Source organism: Nicotiana attenuata, unplaced genomic scaffold (genome assembly GCF_001879085.1).
Source record: "Nicotiana attenuata strain UT unplaced genomic scaffold, NIATTr2, whole genome shotgun sequence".
NCBI lineage: Eukaryota > Viridiplantae > Streptophyta > Magnoliopsida > Solanales > Solanaceae > Nicotiana > Nicotiana attenuata.
Genome location: NW_017670703.1, coordinates 143,691 through 163,585, shown reverse-complemented (window position 1 = coordinate 163,585; position 19,895 = coordinate 143,691). Strand labels below are relative to the sequence as shown.

Below are 19,895 nucleotides of genomic sequence, written 5' to 3'. Positions count from 1 at the left end.
ACCCACCCCAAGGAAGTAATGGCTAGTTCATCATGGTGAAGATTATATGACTTGCTACGCCCATAACGCTCGTAAAGAAACTCAAATGGGATGTATGATTTATGTAAACAGAGTAGTTCATCGTTCTTCTTAAAACCCAACATTTTCAGGAAACCGCGAGGAGTGCGATTCTTTGGTACCAATAATCCCGGACTATCCCATGGCAACTTATTGAAACCTCCTATTTCTTCTAGGAGAGGAATCATTTCTATATTGCCAAATCGAAAAACAACTCTTTTCTGATTAATGGGGCTAGGGTTTGGGGCGGATAAAATTGAAAAGGGTGGGGTTATCGCGGACTATTGATCTTGAGAGATCAACGGTCTGGATTAAAGAATGGCGGGGCGGCTCGTTTGAAGTGGGTCGTAACCGGGTCAATTAAAGAGGTCGTTTGGATTGGGCTCTGGGGGTTATTGGGCGGAGGTGTGGATGTTTGGGCTACTAATTTGGTCAGAAAAAGCTCATTACTAAACTTGTTGAAGAGATAAAATATAACCAAGGTATATCTTTTTTATAAGAGGTTGAATCGATCATCAAAAGAAGAATTAGGCCAAAAATTAGGGGTTGGGCCACATTTTAAAATACATAAAATTAATTAAAACAAAATTATTAAAACGTCTAATAATAATAAAAATTATTGTTTATGAAATAAAATGCTTAAAATTAATAATTTCGAATTATAAAAATATAGAATGCTATTTTTCATACCTAATATAATAAATGCAATTATTTATAGAATATAGGCTATTAATTGTAAAATTGTGTAAATAGCTAAAAATACAAATGTAATTACATAAATGAAGTAAAAAATTATGAAACACATATGTGGATGCAAATAGTAAATTTGGATGATTAAGTCAGTACAAAAATAATTTAAAGGGATAATTAATACATATTTAAATCATTTAAATGCTAGAAAAATTAATTTTAAAGCTTTAAAAATTATAAAAGTACTCAAATGACTCTTGTAAATTGGTAATGATGCAGGAATGATATTTTGAAAGCATATGACATTTACAAAATAGGAAGGCAAAATTGGGTATCAACACCATGTAGTTTAAAAACATTATCAAGGAAGCACTGAGCTACAGACTGAGCGGCGTAAGGATGAGATAAACTCATGAAATACCCATACTTACTCAGTCGATCAACCACTACCAATATCATCTCATTTTCATTAGACTTGGGTAGGCCTTCAAGAAAGTCAAGGCAAATGTCAGTCCATACACCATCTGGAATTGGTAATGGTTGTAAGAGACCAGGATATGAAGCTGCATCATACTTGTGTCGTTAGCAAACATCACATTTTTTGATGAATTCTCTAGTATATGCAGTGAGAGTCTTCCAATGGAACAATGGTTGCAGCTTTTTGATAGTTGCATCCATCCCAGAATGTCCACCTTGGGTGGTTGCATGCCACAATTCAGCAATAGTTCTTCTGAACTGAGGATCATGCCCTACCACCAATCTGCCTTTCCACCATAACTGGTTGTTAAGACAAGTAAATGACTTAAATGATTGTTGTTGCAACTTAGCAATACACTCCAAAAGCACATTTAAAAAGCTTGGCATATAGTTGATACCTCTTCATCAATTCAAACACAGCTTCAACATGTTCCAGATTAGCAGTCATATTTTTGCTATAGATTAGGATATTATCAAAAAACACAAGCACCGATTTCCTTAATAATGGTTTGAAAACTGAATTCGTTAAGCTTTGAAATGAAGAGGGTGCATTAGTTAGGACAAAGGGAATAACTAGAAATTCATAGTGACCTTCATGTGTTTTGAAAGTTGTCTTATGAGTATATTCATTTGCCATTCTCAGCTGATGATAACCAGCTCTATCTTAGAAAATACTTCTACTCCTCCTAACTCATCAAGCAAATCCTATATTATAGGGATAAGGAACTTATCATTTATTATCAACTGATTAACACATAATCTCCAACTTCCATATTTTTTTCCAACCAAAACAATAGGAGAGGCATAGGACTGGTAGAGTGTTGTATGACTCCTTGATCAATCATTTCTTGAACCAGCTTTTCAATGATATCCTTCTTAACACTGGGATATATATAGGGCCTCTTGTTTACTGGATTTGTAGCCTCAATGAGAGAAATCCTATGATCAATGGAAACTATGTGGGGAGGTAGGGTAGTACGAATTTCAAATATGCTAGCATATTGCTCCAGTAATACAGTTAAAACTGGAGAAATTTCAGTACCTTGAGCAGCTTGTATGTTATGACAACTATGATTCACCTCTACATTATCTACTGTCATCATGAAGAATTGAGTGTCTTCTCCCCCCTTCTTGACTATGGAACTTACCTTGGCTGACTTAAGTTGACTGCTAGATCTCTCAATACATGCTTCCTTCCTTGATAGACAAACTCAATGGTTCTGTTACTGAAATCAAACAGAATTCTGCCCAAGGTGCTTAGCCACTGCACCCCTAAAACAATATCAATATTTCCTAGAGGTAAAAGTAGGAAGTCTGAGGAGAAGGTGGTTCCTTGTAAGAGCCACTGCATACTCCTACACAGAGAAGCAGTTTGAACCTTTCTTCCATCGACTACACTAATGCATTGTTCTACTATAAGATTAGCTTTGCATCCTAACCTCTTGGCTATATCTTGATCAATTAGATTATGTGTACTCCCAATGTCAATTAAGACTTGAAGAGGTCTTTTCTCATGGTAGCTAGTCACCCTAATAGTCTGGTAACTAGTTACCCCACTGAAGGCTTGTAATGATATAGTCATGAATTCATCTGCTCCTTCCACAATATTTTGTGTTTCTTCCTCCATAACCACTTGCTGTATGGCTTCTTCTTCAACCACTTCTACCATAAAAATTTGACATTTTGCTCTACAATTATGCCCAGCTATATATTTTTTATCACAGAAGAAACATAATCCTTGGGACCTCTTTTCATCCATTTCTGTTGCAGTTAACCTTCTGCCAGTCGTGTGATTATTAGTTTTATGGTCCCTAGTTTACTGGTTTTGTGGTTATTTGGTTCAAAAGTCTTATTGAATGTGGAGTTTGGGAAGTTAGGTTTTTTTGAATCTTGGGGTTTGAATACAAAAGGAGTGGGTAATATTGGACTCTGGAATTTAGAAGTAGGCTTATGGCCCCAAGATTGGGTATGAGCTTCAAAGACACCTTCTTATAGTCTAGCAAACTTATATGTTTGCATTAGCATTCTAGGCGATTGTATTCTAACAGATTTGTTTAGTTCTGGTTTCAATCCAGCTAAAAATAGCTGATAGCATTTTCATATGAAAGATGGACTCATTTAACAACCTGTTAGATTCAGTCTGATAATCCTTCACACTACCAACTTGTCTCAAATTTTTGATAGCTTTCATTGGATCCTCAAACCCATCCCCAAAACTATCATGTAAAGCCAGAACATATTCAGTCCAAGTTGGGAATGTATCAGAATTTCTAGACCTCATAAACAACCTATGCCATACAATAGCATCACCATCAAAATGAATGCACGCGACCTTAACCCTTTCCTCAAATGCGATTTCCTCCATGGAAAAAACATGATGCACCTTATACAACCAGTCTTTCAAATCATGTCCAGAAAAACGAGGAAATTCAAGTCTAGAATATCGAGTAAAGGAGCTATTACAGTTGGAGCATAACTAGTTTTAGCTTCCTTAGATCGACCCATTCGAACGGGACCTGCAGATTCCCTATCAAGTGAAGATGACATTCCCTTATCATGGTTTGATAACTCCAATTGCCTCTTTGATTCGAGCAGCTCTTTATCTGTTTGAGCATTCCTGACGTTCATATTAGTCAATCCCTCAATCAATTTCTGCAATTGATCCTGAATTTCAGTGAATTTTCCTTCCATGCTATCAACAGGTTTATCTTGATTCTTATCTCTGCCCATGTTAATGCCTAAGGAACTACTGCTCTGATACGAAATGATGCAGTTGAAGACTGAATCTAGGAGAATCTAGGAGCTAAGCTCAAAGATAGAAGAAGCTAAGCCAAGGCAGTGCCGAGAAAATAGTTTAGAGAATTTAGAAGAGAGAAGAGAATGATTATTATTATTCTAGAAAAAAAAAATGAATCCCAATACATGGATTACAATGTATATAAAGGAATGGATTAGATGCAAGTGAATCACTAAAATGAAATCTCTTCCACTAATTCTCACTGACTATGTAACTAACACTGACTTTGATAAACTAATTCTGCCACATCAACTTTACTCGTAACTAACTTCTGCCATGTCAACTGCCAACTCAACTCTCCTCTATGTCTAGCAACACCGAAGTATGGAAATAGTGTCTAATTTCTTGGAGATCTATCTCTAGGAAATTCACTTTATCCTTCGTTCCAATAATATGTTGTTTCAATCGTGACAAATTGGATATAAGACTCAAAGGATAGTTGAAATTTTACAACCTTTTACAATAAAATTATTCTCTTTATATTTGTTTCTGTGATTATAGCTGTTTATTTTTCATACATTGCAATTCCTTGTGAACAAATGACTTTCATATAAATTGTTGAACTGTTCTAACATATTAATAATGAGTCGGCCACCATTGCAAGGAGAAGTGTTATTATGTTAGGTAGCAAATTCACGGTTGCAATTAAATTATTTTCTGTTATTCTTTATAGATCCAAAGACAACTAATATTTTTAGGATTTTAATATGCAGATGTAAAATATTCGTGTATATCTAAAAGTCAATTTGCCGGCATCTTATTTATAACAAATACCTTACTGCTGATCATTGAATTATCTTGACCAAGTATATCAACTCTTTACTCGATTAATATGAATTGATTATTTTTATTCTTTCAAGAAAAAAAATAGGAAAAAAAACATCAAGACTTGGACGATTATGTAAGAATTATTTTAATTTTAACGTTTAGTTAATTGGGAATTGGGCACAACAAGAAGGAGCTCCGCTTTTTTCCCTAGAGCATACTAAAGCAGAGTAGACTGATCGGACGACATGCGCATCAGAGAAATAGAATCGATTTGGGATTTTTTCCTATCTATACCATATATGAAACCTTATTATTAAAAATATGCATAATTCAATTATTACCCGCCATGTTTATATTTTTCCTACAAAATTTATACCATTCATTAAATACCCAATATTAAGAGCTGATTCCTTCCAAATTAGGCGCCTACAAATCTGGGGTAAATATTTGAATAGCTTATTCCTTCCAAATTAGGCGCCTAAAAATTTGGGACTAAATATTTTTTCATATTCACATCAGATTTGTTTCCTCCTTTTTCTGCAGGCTTCTCTTTCCTCATTTTTCACGTCCTCGCCCTGCAACTTTTAATCCACGCCCAATAAGTCAACTCATGTCTCCAACATCATCCATTACCGAGATTCTCACCAGCAATTTGTTGCGCCTGAAGATACATTGGAATCTGATTTCGGGGAGTCTCCCATGAAGAAGAAAAAGAGAATCAAAGTTTCCATTCCTCTAGCTCCAGTCAACAAATTTTCTACAAAAAATGTACAAATAAACTACAAATCAGTTTAAGTATGTATAAAGCAATATTGTTTTAATGGTATCTACAAATTACTACATTTATACTACAATTAAACTGCAATCTATGTTGAAAAAAAATGTTGACTACAATATTTTTTCCTAATCTACAAATTTTCTACAAAAACTCTACAAATAAACTACAAATCAGTTTACGTATGTATAAAGCAGTATTGTTTTGAAGGGTATCTACAAAATTACTACATTTATACTACAATTACACTACAATCTATGTTGGAAAAAAATGTTGACTACAAAATTTTCTCTTTATCTACAAAATTTCTACAAATAAACTATAAATCAGTTTAAGTATTGTATAAAGTTGTATTATTTTTAAGGGTATCTATAAAATTACTACAATTAAACTATAATCTATGTTGAAAAAATATGTTGACTACAAAATTTTCTCTTCATCTACAAAATTTCAAAAAAAAAAACTACAAATAAACCAACCTTTCTTATTTCATCTTCATCCTTGTCAAAGGCCCATGACTACTCCTTAATGAAATCTTCAGGGTTGTATATGTACCAAATTGGTGTTGGCCACAGCCACCGCCAGTATTTGGCGTTATTATTGTATGGGATTTACAATGGGTTTCATATTGAATCTCTTTGGCTAAAAATCTGATTATAAAAAATGGGTCTCATCTCTGTATTTTTTGAGAAGAAGAAGGAATGGAGAAGAGAAAGAAATGGGAGGGGGAAAACAGTGCTGGTCTGATCTTGGGAATTAAGGAGAGAGAGAAACGTGGGATATATGGACACCTTTAATTAAGGAGTACAAAACTGCCAATTAATTATACCTCTAAATTAATTATGGTATATAAATAGTAATTTGGTATACTGAAATGTAATTAACTCAAACCTTAAACATTGAGGGTAATAAAGTTTCATATGTAGTATAGGAAGGTAAAAATCCCAATGGATTTCACATCGATAGAAAGAAAGTCCTTGTCTTTCTCTGTATCGATAGTTGCATCAGCCTCATTGCCCGGTATGACTTGATAATTAAGACCTCATAAATATTTATAAACAAACACAGTATTGTCGAATCAAATAAGTATATGCAAAAAAATTTAGAATTAAAATTTTTGAGTATACTGCAAAAACTTAATCAGCAGCATAACAGTAAAATAGTAAACAAAAAATATATATTTTCTTAAACAGCATGAACAAAAGTACATGAAATTCCTATTTTATGACTCAACATTTTTTGCTTATGAGATGCAAACAGGACCTAAATGAAGAACTCTTCAAAATTTTAGAATTAAAAAAAAAAAATGACGTACAAATAATCAAACTAATTCAGCTTTGGTAACAAAATTCTTTTATCAAACAGAAGATGAATGTGATTCTGGCACCACTAGGTTACAAGGTTCATTAAAATGATTAGCAGCTTATGTACAAGAAATTTTTATTTCTTGCCAATATGTGGAGAATACAGATTCTTCATTCATCACTTAATGTGCTAATTCACAAATGAATTGGTCTAAACAATTAAATAGAACAAATTATCTACCTCACCCCTTGTGTTATTGTACTATTGAACAAAGATCCTCAAAAACCATTCTCATATCAGGTCTATCATCAGCTGGCAAAATACACTTCAGAGCAACCTGAAGCATGCTATCAAGAATCGCATGCACGCCTTCGTTGCTCTCTTTTCCCAATAAAAACGGATCAAAACACTCGATTGAACGGTTTTTGATGGCCAATAATCTCACCCATTCTGTTAAATCCAGCACTTCTGAATTTCCAGGAACAATTTCTGCAGAACTTCTTCCAGTCAAAAGTTCCAACAAGATAACCCCGAATGCATAAACATCACTTTTCAATGATGGACAAGGTTTACTTGTACTTGCAAATTCAGGAGGCCGATAACCAAGTGCTCCGGCATTTAGTACTTGTTCTGCTGTTCCAGCTGATGTCATTAACCGATGAAGACTATAATCAGTAAGGAGGGCATTCACGTTAGGCGTTTCTATTAGTACATTTGTGGATTTCAGGTTGCCATGAGGTATGGCACTTTCATGGTGAAGGTAGTTTAGACAACGAGCTACATCTATAGAGACCTTGAGCCGCTCCTCAAGAGACAACGGTTGTAGCTTATAGGAGTCTGCATCTGCATACATCGAAAAATGTGTTAATTGTGTGCGACCTGTGTATGCAAAACAGAAGCCTCTAACTTCTTTAGTAAAACTGGATCATGATTTTAGCCTCACACAAAAATCAGAAAAGCTAAACAAATTGATGTAGGTGGTATACTCTATAGAGAGAAAAGGGGAGACCTACCTTTACCAAGAAGATAGAGAGCTAAACATGGTGCATTGATGTAATTCGATATGAGAAGCCTCTCGTGCTCTTTGGGACCCCAGTAGTAACCCTGAAGAGAAACTAAATTTGGATGCCTAATACTCCCCAGTTTCTTAGCTTCTCTAGCAAATTCCTTTTTGCCTTTCACTATCCCTTCCTTAAGCCATTTGACAGCAAATTCTTGGCCTGAACCAAGTGTAGCTTTATACAATGTTCCGTGACAACTTCTGCCTACAGCTTCTGCAGGAGCACACGATAATTGTTCCGCAGTGAACTTCAAGGAGTTATCTAATAGATGCAAATCTCCAGCCAGTTTATCAGGGGAAGAAACCCTGAGAGAGTTGGGGCTTTTGGATTGATCTTGAACCTTAGAAGGTGATAGATTGGCAGATGACAAAACAGATATAGAAGAAGATATCAGCTCATTTTGAACTGTTGACACTGGCATCCCTTGATCTCTTGTGTCATGTCCGCTTTCTATATCGGATAAAGACAAACCTGTGGAAATGAAAAGGGGTTAGTATCAGTTGATCTGACCAAATGCATGTCTTATTAGGGGAAGAATAGTGTCATACCTTTTTTACCCTTAGTTACTTTGGTATCGTCCTTTCCACCATCTCGTAGATGGGCCTTGCGGTAGATTACTAATGTCAACAAAGCTATGACAGATACACTACAGACCAGACCAGCAATAAGGGCAGCCCTGATGGTGGATTTCATGCGAGGACCATGACTTCTCAAGTTCAAAGTGGAATCTCCCTCTGACGGAGCTTCGACCTGCTTTGGCAGTACAAGCAAGGGATTCCCTGGATGGAATGAGGAGATGGGAAACCTCCATAAATTTTTCGGAACCGTTCCAGAAAGATTGTTATTAGATACATTGAAATATTCCAATTTGTCAGAGAGGTCATTAGGAAGGCCACCTTCAAAGTCATTATTAGAGATATCCAGATATACCATGTCCGGGAACTTGTCCAGTCCCGGAGGCAAAAGACCAGATAATTCATTATGTGAAAGATCTAGAGAAATCAAGCTTAAGTTCTCTGAGTTGAATGCCACTATAGGTAAACTGCCAGTAAATTTGTTGAAAGACACGTTAATATCAGTCAATCTGCTAGAGTTGAAAAGGCTGGGAAGGAGAGTACCACCAAGTTGGTTAATGCTAAGATCAATCATTTTCAGTTCGGGGTATGTACCTAAAATAGCTGGTAATACACCTTCAAGTGAGTTGTTTGAAATCTTTAACGAAGTAAGCCTCAAGAACTGGGAAGTTTGGTTGGGAAAGGTTCCCGTCAAACTGTTTGAGCTTAACACAATAACTTCAGCGTAATTTCCCCAACCTTGGATCCGGGAAACTTTTCCAGTTAGCAGATTGTTGCTCATGTCTATGATGGCACAACGCCCAACCTTTACAGGCAAGGGGCCTGACAGCTGGTTGTAGGATAAATTTAGAAGCTTGAGATTCACGGCACTTATACCTGCGATGGGACCTGTCAAAATAGCAAACGGTTTCATGAAATAGCTTGGAAAAGGAAGTAGCTGGGTCTTGGCCACAACAACATACCCAGTATAGTCCCACAAGTGGGGTCTGGGGAGGGTAATACGTACGCAGACCTTAGACCTTACCCCAACCTGTGAAGGTAGAGAGGCTATTTCCAGAGACTCTCGGCTCAAGTCTAGACCAGTGGTAAAAAAAAACTTAAATTTAAAAAATTGTAAAAATAAAGACATACTTCATTGACCTAGAAGTTGTTCTAGAGCTTCCCTAAAATAAGTAAGGCTTACAATGCACTCGAACCCCGTCTTTGAAAGAAAATGATCCATAATACCCTATTGGTGATTTTGCCATGAAGAAAAGAATAAGAAGAATATCTTTATGCAGCTTGTTTGTAATGTTTTTGAGAAAGGTAATAGTTATGCAGCTTGTTTATAATGCAGCAAGCATTTCCCAAAAAGTCTGGAACAAACCACTAATTAAAATGCAAGTTTATATTAATAGTTGCTTTAGACCTTGAGTATAAGTAAAAATATCCCTAAGCTAGGGAAGGATTAGGAACGATGTGTATGACAATTATATGTAAGCTAAAAAAGAAAGAGAGAATCGTAGAGCATTCCTCTACAAACAATAATTGCATTTGATTGCAAGCAAATCTAGCATGCTTTCCCGCTGATAGGAATCAAAGAATTTTGTTCATTTGTCATCAAACTGACAACCTCAGATCATAAGACACAGTATAAATAGATTAGATGAAGTATGCTTCGTTTGTAGTAGTAATTAACCATAGATTACTTACATTGACTTCAAACAAGCAAATTAACTAAAGAAGAAAGGCTCAACACACCTGCAAGCCGATTCTGGCTCAGGTCCAACTCTGATAAGATCATTGAGCTTTCCTCCAGAAGAGCTTCAGGTAGTGATCCAGACAACTGATTGTTCCCGAGCCTAAGAATTCGAAGAGAAACTACAAAATTGAAGGATGGAATAGTACCAGTAAGCTGATTGTTACTTGCATCAAACACCTCTAAGCCATCAAAGTATGGCATTCCATCATGAGGAAAGAGCTCTCCAGCCAGGTTATTATAACTAATGTTCAAGTATCGAATCGACGAGACGAAGCTCGAATTTCCTACTTGCAGGTCTAGTGATCCAATAAACTTGTTGCTACTGAGATCGACATACTCTACATCGCCCAATGAGGCCAACAACAGCATAATATCACTTGAGAAGGCATTAGAGTGCAAATCCAGATACTTCAATTTCTCAAGACTAGCAAAACCAGACGGAACCATCCCGTCGAGGCTGTTTATAGAAAGATTAAGAGACACCAAGTTCTTCAAACTAGTCAGCTCAGAGGGTATAGAGCCACTAAACAGGTTCTTGGAAAGATCCAAGTATTCCAATGAAACAATCAAACCAACTTCCTTAGTAATTTTCCCACTCAACTGGTTATTTGCAACTGACAAATTCTGCAGCAATTTTAGGCCAGCAATAGCTGCAAAATCCAAAGCTCCAACTAAACCAACATCATTTAGTTCAATTGAAGTGACATGACCATCATTGCAACTGATACCATACCAATTTTGGGGGCACCCATTTGGTCCTAATGACTTAGAATCCCATGAAGAAAGGACTTTCCCTAAAGGGTCTTTTAGAACTCCCTTCTTAAGCTCCAAAAGAACATCCAAATCTAAGCTTCCTTTAACTGACTCAACTAAAAATAGCAGCACCAAACAAATGGCAGACTGCATTCCTCAAAAACCAGTGGGAGAGTGGGAGAGAGTTATATACAATACTGAACTAAGAAGAGAAAAACAGCATTTTGACAAGCTAATTAAGAAGCCAGAATGGGACAAGAAAGTAGACAAGAAACAGGAAGTAGGAAAAACTGAGGAAAGCTGAGATGCTATGATTGCCCAATCATTTCAAGAATTCCAAAAAATCAATTAGCAAATCCTTAATACAACAGCAATTATTATCACTAATCATTATGCAAGTGAAGTAAGATAGTATAATCCTAGGTAAACACTAACCACAAGAATCATTGAAGTCCAATAAAGAGAGTAGATCAGTTGAACAGTGTGGTGAACTTCCAAGAAACTATAATATTCAATAGGTTTAACACAAAAATGTCCAAATGCAAGTTGCCACATTAAATTCACTCACCAATAAGGCAATAACCAAAACATCAAAATCAAAGTAGGAGACCCTACATTTCACTATATCAAAAGCAAGTCAAAAGGGGTTTTATTTAGTCAAATGAACTCTGTCAAAACAATGAGTTGATAACTAATTTGGCCATACTAATGAGTTGTAGCTAAGAAAGAATAAGTAGTAATGCACAAAATACCTCCTATTTAGATACAATTTTGAGTCTTTTGACCAAAACTTTTAAGAATGATACTACAGAGTGGTGCAGTAATGGAATGTCCTGTGAACAGGAAAGATGAAAAGGACACAACTTTAAAAGAAAAAACCAAACTTTAATGTAGCAAAAGATATGTGCTTTGAGAGCAAAAAAAATAGATCAGAGCAAAAGGGGTTAGGTGAATGAAAAAGATACAACAAACAAAGAAACTATTTCTTTTTGTTCCAAATCTAATCTTCACATTTTGTATAAAGAATTGGTGGGTTGGGAAGAGAGTGTTTAGGGAAGTGTAACAGTGGAAATAAAGATGAGCTGTAGAAGTTTTTGACTTCATTCTTTTTTACAATATCAAGACAAGAAGAGAGAGTTGGGAAAAACAGAAGTAGTATATTAAAAAAAAAAAAAAAAAAATTGTGGTCCCAAAGCAAGAAGTGCAGAGGCCATGGGAGGGTGGATGGGGTCAGTGGTCAGTTACTGCAAAAGTTGCAAAAAAGTCCATTTAAGTATTGTGGAAGATGACAAGTTTTGATCCAATGGGGTTACTACTCCCCACCTTGATTCCCTAAGAATGTCAATTTTTCTTACACTATTTGTTTCACTTTCATTTTCCCTACTCTCGGTCTGGTATAGAGATGGAAAAAACAAGGGGCCAGAGTTTTATGACTATATGTTATTTACTTATGTTTTGGAAGTTACTGTGTGGTTTTTCCTGAGGAAATATTTTACTTGTGTGTAATTCTTTTCTTACCATTTTTGAGAAACTATCGGCTTTTTTCGGTTTCTCATTTGGTGGGCGTTTGACATAAAGAATTGTGAAATTCTAGAAAAAAGTTTTTAAAAAACAAAAAAATCAAATTGTGTTTGGACGTGAATACATTTTAGAGTTATTTTTTAATTTTGTATTTGGACGTGAATACAATTTAGAGCTGTTTTCGAATTTTTGACAGTGCATTGAAGTAAAAATTTTGAAAATAACTTTTTGAATTTTTCAATTTCGAAAAGTTCCAAAATTCAGTTTCAAGTGAAATTTGAAATTTTTATGGTCAAACATTGATTCCAAAAAAAATAGAAAAAAAAAAAAGAAATCTCTTTTTATGGCCAAACAGGCCCTTAGTGTTTGTGTGTCTTATGTTTTATGAAGGTTCCCCACTAATTCTGGGGAGAAATTCAAAAATAGCCAGATTTACCACTGGTCGTTGAAAAATAGCCAAGTTTCAAAAGTCATCGAAATTTGGCACTTTAAATCTGAGCGAAAACACTGTTCAAAATCCGGAAAAATACGCCCGCAAATTTTACGGGAGTTCCAGCATAAGTATGCTTGAACTCTCGTAAATTTTACGGGAGTTCCAGGATAACTATGCTGGAACTCCCGCAAATTTTACGGGAGTTCAAGCATAATTATGTTGGAACTCCCGCAAATTTTACGGGAGTTCCAGCAAGTATAATTGTCCAGTATAATATACTGGAGTTTGGAGCACTGGTGCTCCAGTCTCCCGCAAATTTTACAGGAGTTAGCAAAGTATACCGGTCCAGCATAATATGCTGGAGTTCGTACACAAATGCACCAGAACTCCCGTATATTACACTGGACCGGTCCCTGTTGCAGCAAAATAGTGGCAATTTTTCATTGATTTGATAAACGTTGGCTATTTTTCATTGACCAGTGTAAAAACTGGCTATACCATAATATTTTAACCTAATTCTGCGTAAGGCTCATTAAAAGAAAAAATGTTCTTTATGAAAAAAAACTATGCTCAAATTATAAACTCTGGTTAAAGGTAAAATTATCATATCCCTCCCACTACAACTTTGAGTGGCTGAGGCAATCGGTTGAAGTGGCATAGCTATGTTTATTAGAGGGGATAAATTAGTAATCCACTTTCCAGGAAAATTATTGGTTCATATTTACATTTTTTTTTAATTTTTTATTAAGTTCTCCAGTTTTCACTGAGCTGAAATCAATATTTTAATTCTCTAGAAATGTGTCATGTGACTTGATGCGTGTGTCCTTAAGATTATATTTATGTGGCTGAGTTGATTGTGTTACCAACTATTTGCGCAAAGGAGTATAAAACTGCAAATTTGCAGTTATAAATATTTATATGTGAAGACATTATCTCACACCTGACAAAGGGCCAAATATATTCCTGTACTTTCAAAAATGATTTCAGAATACCCTTTGTTATATTATTGGGTTATATATGACTCTGCTGTCAGAGGCGGAGCCAGGATTTCAAGCTAATGAGTTCGGGATTCTAATCATTAAAAGTTACTGGGTTCTAAATTAATAATTTATATATATCTAATAAATTTTTTAAGATAAATACAGGGTTAAAATCAAAGTTACTTTCGCCGAACCCGCTGCCAGCCTCCGCCCCTGTCTGCCGTCATACTTTAAAATAAAAATACCCTTATTTTTAATGGAGTGCCACGTGGCAGCACCAGATTAAATGACCCATTTCTTTTTTTTACCCGATTCATTTAAAAGAAGAGAAATTTTCATAAAGCACTATCTTTTAGTGGTAATTAGCTATCTATAGATACCATTTGCTATATTACAACCTGTAGATACGTTTTTAGATGTTTTAAGATGTATTTGATGTATTTAGATTACTATATTCTTGAATACATTTAAAAAAAGAGGCGTGAATCATGAAAATCCAGTTAATAAAATGTTGTATTCAACTGTATTCAAGAGTTGAATCATTGAATACGGTAACGTATATTCTTTAAAAAAGGGACCTTTCAACTGATTAAAAACGGAAAGAAAATCAATCTAGCAAATAGTTTCCTAATATAACTCAATTAACACAATTATATCACCCATAATCTGTATTTCCCCCTCCATCAAAGATTTTCCATCCAAAGTATCCAAAAACAGAGCACTCTGTCGATTTTCAATTCTCCCTTCTTTCTTTTCATGTTCTTTTGTTACAGTTCGTAGAAATCAATTTTCAACAAAGAAAAATTGAGATTGATACAATTGTATACAGAAATACGTTCAAATTCGATTTTGCATATGGCAAGTTTAACAGTGTTATTGCGTCATTCTGAAAAGTGGAACAGTGAGAGTAACTACGTCGATTATTCAATTGAGGGAATACCAATAAAGGAGTATGCGTCGTATAATGATGTGGTCGCGTCAATTTCTAAGCAACTGGAGATAGATTTGAGCTCAAAGACCATTAAAATTCCTTACAAAGTAGAAGGAAATTGCACGCCAATGGAAATACACAATGATATGGGTTTTAGGGTGTATGTAGAGTTGAAAAAAGAGAACAGAGAATTCGGGATGTATCTTGTTAGAGACTGTGCGTCCACCAGAATGTATAGAGAACCGGGTTTTCTATGTGTTTCCTCTTAAAGTACTGATGAACCAAACTGTATAGGTATCTGGTCCTATATCAGTTTGATATAGTACTAAGTTTGTGTGAGTCCACCAAATAGCAGAGTACCTGGTCCTTTATCGGGTTCTGTTATGAATGCTAGTAAAGCTAAATGTAAATAAGGCCGTGGATTTTTATGTGGAAAAATCCTACAACAGGGGATCAAAAAACCACAACCTACACCTGTAGGCTTTTAACTTCACTAACTTTCAATCTCCCTATTACAAGCCACTTTACAATAACTCTATTGCAAAGACTTCAACTAACTTGTGGCTCTCATCACAAGCCACTCTATAACTATCCTAGTTACAAAGAATTTGACTAACTTGTGATATTTCCACCACAAGCCACTTTGTCACACTACCGTTATAAAGGCTTTGACTAACTTGTGATGTTTCCACCACAAGCCACTTTGTTACCCTACGGTTACAAATGATTTTTCTTATGACTCAACCTAATCAATGCTTCTAAGAAAGCTGGATAGGAGTTACAATGAAGAACAAATTACAAAGACTCTACAAACCTAAGGACTTAAAATATCTTCGATCTTGGATCAGGTCCTTGAGGTTGCAGCAGCTTTGTTCTTGAGAGAGGTTCTTGAACACTTGAGAGAATATTTTACTTTTCTGAGTTTGCAAGCGTTGAACCAGAATCTTATGCCTTGCATGAGGTTTATACTACACAAGACATTACCTTAGTGATGTCAATTCACAATGGTGATGTCCAATCTCAATGGGAAGTGACTGCTGCACTATCTGTAGAACTGTTACATGTACAGTTGCAGGCAGTCACTTTCTGCGGTTGCTTTCCATTTGTACTATTGACTTATACTTCTGTCAGGGGAACACTAAGATATCAGGTTCCTAATCTGGTTCATGTGAACCTAAAGCACACTGCCCAGATTATCTTGAGTCGATTAACCTGAATGATTGTACCAGGCTAGCTTCAGGTCCTTTATCTGGTTCTCTCATGAAGTATGATGGTATTTATACTTGTGTGACATCACTTACAATGATGTAAGCAAGGTAGGTAAAAAGCCTTCCAAGAAAGTTGACTGCTGCACTGTTCCTGTGCAGTAGCGTGTGCAGGTAGTAACTTTCATGCTGGAGAGTTGACTTCATACAGTCTCCTCGGGAACTGGTAGGGACCTGTTTCCTCAACTGTTCCTTCCACTCTAAAGAGTTGAGTTATATCCTACGCTGGATCCCAATCTGGAGTTTTGTGATCTCAAGGTCTTGTAGATGTATAACAGGTTCCGTATCTGGTTCTGGATGGTAAGTTTGTTAGATCATCAAAACATAAAGTAAAGTACCTATGCCCAAGGTACTTGTAACCTATCAATTTTCCCCTTTTTGATGACAACAAACTTAGAATTGATATTCCCCCTGAGAACTAGATCTCCACATTGTTCCCCCTACGAATCAGCCATATTCCTCATGAGAACCGAACCTAAGGAACTGATCACAACTGGTTCCTCAAGACTGTTTGGCAAATCATCAAAACTCACATACCATATCTTATTAATTCCCCCCTTTTTGATGAATGACAAACCCAGAATTATTCCCCCTGAGAATCAGGTTCCTTATCTGCACTGATCACATCCGGTCCGTACCTAGTATGTTGAGAACGTTTGTCATCATCAAAACATGACATAGAGTAACCTAGATCAATTTCCCCCTTTTTGATGATGACAAACCTAAAATTATTATTCCTCTTGAGAACCAGATTCCTCACATGTTTCCCCGCAGATCAGACTTATAATCAACTTGTTTTCAGCACGTTCCCCCTGCGAAGTAGAGCCATCAGCAACATGTTCCCCCTGCGAAGCAAAGCCATCTTTAATGCACAACACACATATCAATTCGATTCTGTTCCTCCCCCATGTGGACACCTATATTACTTCCCCCTTTAGGCATCATCAAAAAGAATAACAGAAGAAGTACCACCAGAAAGAAGTTCAGCAACATTAACTCAGGCCACTTGGGCAACACAGCATAAACAATAACAAGAACAACAAGTGAATGTCAGTGCCCAAAATAGAGTGATTGCCCATAGTGGAGTAATTATGATAAAAGCACAGTAGCTTCAACAATACATAATATGACAATTTAAACAACTGAATTACTAACGTCATCAAATATAAGGATCAAAAGAAGGTAAGAATTCAAGGGAATTGGGAAGGAGTGAAGGACATGGATCACTGGGAGGAAGAAAAGTAAGAGGCAAAGGCTTTCATGAGCTTGTCCATTCGTTCATTTACTCCCCTTTGATCAATGATCATCTGCTCTCTCAGTTCCTCCACCTGTTTCCTCAATCTTTCGTTTTCACCCTTCAACTTAGCATTCTATTCTGCCAAGGGTCTTCGAGGACCAGGTTCTCAACCTATCTGAGTAGGTTGAACCATCAATCAGATCACCAAGAATCTCCCCAAGTTTCGTCTCATCAAGAACAGACTCAGTCCCATGCACATATAGCATCATAGTATCACGTAAAACATAGAATTTTTACTTCTTTTTTTAGGAACATTGGGACTTGGAGGAACAAAGAGGTGATTCTATCTTTGGAACTCAACAATGTTGAGAAGTTCCTCTATTTTTCAGCAATATTAGAGTCAACACTCTGCCTTACAGCACCTTTTGAGACTTCAACGTCTTCTCCCTCCAAACCTAATGGCTTAATATTTTGCTTCTGTAAGGAACTGGGTTCCTTACTTACACTACCCTTTCTATCCCTGAACAACCATGTCTCCCTCTTTTTCTTCTCAATCTGTTTACCCTTATCATCTGCTGCATCTTTCTCAGCCAACTTTTTTGTTAAATTCTTTCTCACAGGAAAAGATTTCATTTCATTCTCTAATCACATCAGCAGCTCACACCACTTCACCATCAATCAGCCTACTTTTCATCAATCCTTTTTACTGATCGAAAGTTTGTTTATACACAGAACTCAAGGAGAAAAAGATCATCATTATAATTAACTTCATGAGAAGGACTTGAGGGATCAGGTCCCTCATTCAGTCCTCATATTCACCAATTTCTCCATTCTTCAACATTTCTACTCAACCGCAACTTCACCCTCACGCTGTAGAATATTAGATCTACCATGTTCCCTTTCAGTTACACTTCCATCAAAATCTACCAAAGACTTCTTGGGGTTATGATTCTGATGGAGTTAGTTTTTCTTTTTGGAAAGTGAGAAAGTTGGGTTCAGCTCTGGCATATTTGGAAGAAGGATTACTTTGAGACAAGGTTGATTCTGGTTTTGAAGAAAAGACTCGGTTTTATTTGGGTGTAAGATAGAGAAGTTCCTTTTTTGGGGCAACGGGTCAGTTTAGAAAAGGTTTAACATTTTGGACTTCAAAAGTTAGGAGGAGAGGCAGGAGAAAGGCAGAAACAAATTGATGACATGACACTTCAGCAGCTTAAAAAGGCATATAAGTATTGAAGAGACTACTAACCTGAGTCACAGGAACCAGGGGTTCCGTGACTGTTTTTCAAAATTTTGAGCAAGGACTCCTAGAAGTGCAATGTCACTCTTACTTGTTTTTGTCCTGAGACTGCCATATGTGTATACCTGTAACAGTATAGATTTGAGTTAGATGTCGCCAAAAAATACTTTTTTAGCATTGTATCTTTTCTTCTTAACATAGCCAATCATCGAGGGACCAAGTTCCTCTGTGCCATTTGGAGATTCTAATGCTTCTCCTTCATCCTTCTGCTTGACTTGACTCATCAAATCAGTCTTTCCATTGGCAATATCTATAGCTTTACCAGGAGCATTTGTGAATTCTCCATCTTCATCTGCTTGGTTTTGTGACCCTTTTTCCATCATTGTTGAGAACAAAACATTTGCATCCAATGGCTCTCGAGTAGGTCAACTTGGCTTTTCTCCCATTGATCAGTTCATAGAGAGACTTCTTGAGGAGGGACCTGATTATGCATTTGTTAATCAAGTAGCAAGCAGTGTTGACTGCTTCAGCCTATGAACCAGGTCCTCCATAACCAACTTGTTCAACAAGTAGAAACTCACATCCCCAGTCATCTTCACCATAATTCAGCATCATCATTCATTAATGACACTTAGGCATGTTAGATCACAACCATGCTGGGACTTAAAATCAGCAGTGTAGACATTCTTGTATCTTTTGGCCACAAGCACCACCTCACTAGTCACAAGATTTGTGACTGTGCATATCTTGGACAAGAATTCCACTTTATTTCACGCATTGTGTCCTTTTGTTGCAGCCTTGTAGGCTTTGTTTTAAGAGGAATATCCCAGAAAGATTCCTTCATCACTCTTGGCATCAAATTTACCAGGCTGATCCTTTCCATTGTAGAGAACATAGCATTTGCACCCAAATGTTCTTAGGTGAATCAGCTTGGGTTTCCTTCCAGTCAGCAACTCATAGGGGGTTTTGTTCAGGAGAGGTCTGATCATGTGCCTCTTTTCACTCCTGCTCAGTATTGCCATAGGAATTGCATGCTCCGTGTTCTTTGAACTTTGAATTTGACAGACCATGGACCAGGTCCTTCTTCATCAATATCTCCAGAAGTGGGAAAACTTGTATCCCCCCAATCCTTAATGCCAAGTCTTCGAATCATTATCAACTGCATTCAAGCAGCTCATATCTCTAGCTTAGACACAAACTTCTACCTTGTTTTTCTTCCTCATACCTAGAATGTACCCCTTCTTTCTATTTTCCAAAGGGTACATCCCTTCCTTGCAGGGATTTAAGTGAGA

General features: G+C 36.5%; 1 protein-coding gene across 1 annotated transcript; it reads right to left on the bottom strand.

The window, feature by feature from the left end:
- Positions 1 to 6,896: 6,896 nt before the first annotated feature.
- LOC109242469 (probable LRR receptor-like serine/threonine-protein kinase At4g20940) lies at positions 6,897 to 12,386 on the bottom strand. The gene is made up of 4 exons (XM_019409323.1): positions 10,246 to 12,386; positions 8,479 to 9,393; positions 7,883 to 8,401; positions 6,897 to 7,712 (listed from the first exon to the last, which is right to left on the bottom strand). The coding sequence occupies exons 1-4, from the start codon at positions 11,150 to 11,152 to the stop codon at positions 7,123 to 7,125; spliced, it is 2,931 nt and encodes a 976-aa protein (XP_019264868.1). The 5' UTR covers positions 11,153 to 12,386; the 3' UTR covers positions 6,897 to 7,122.
- Between the last annotated feature and the right edge of the window lie 7,509 nt (positions 12,387 to 19,895).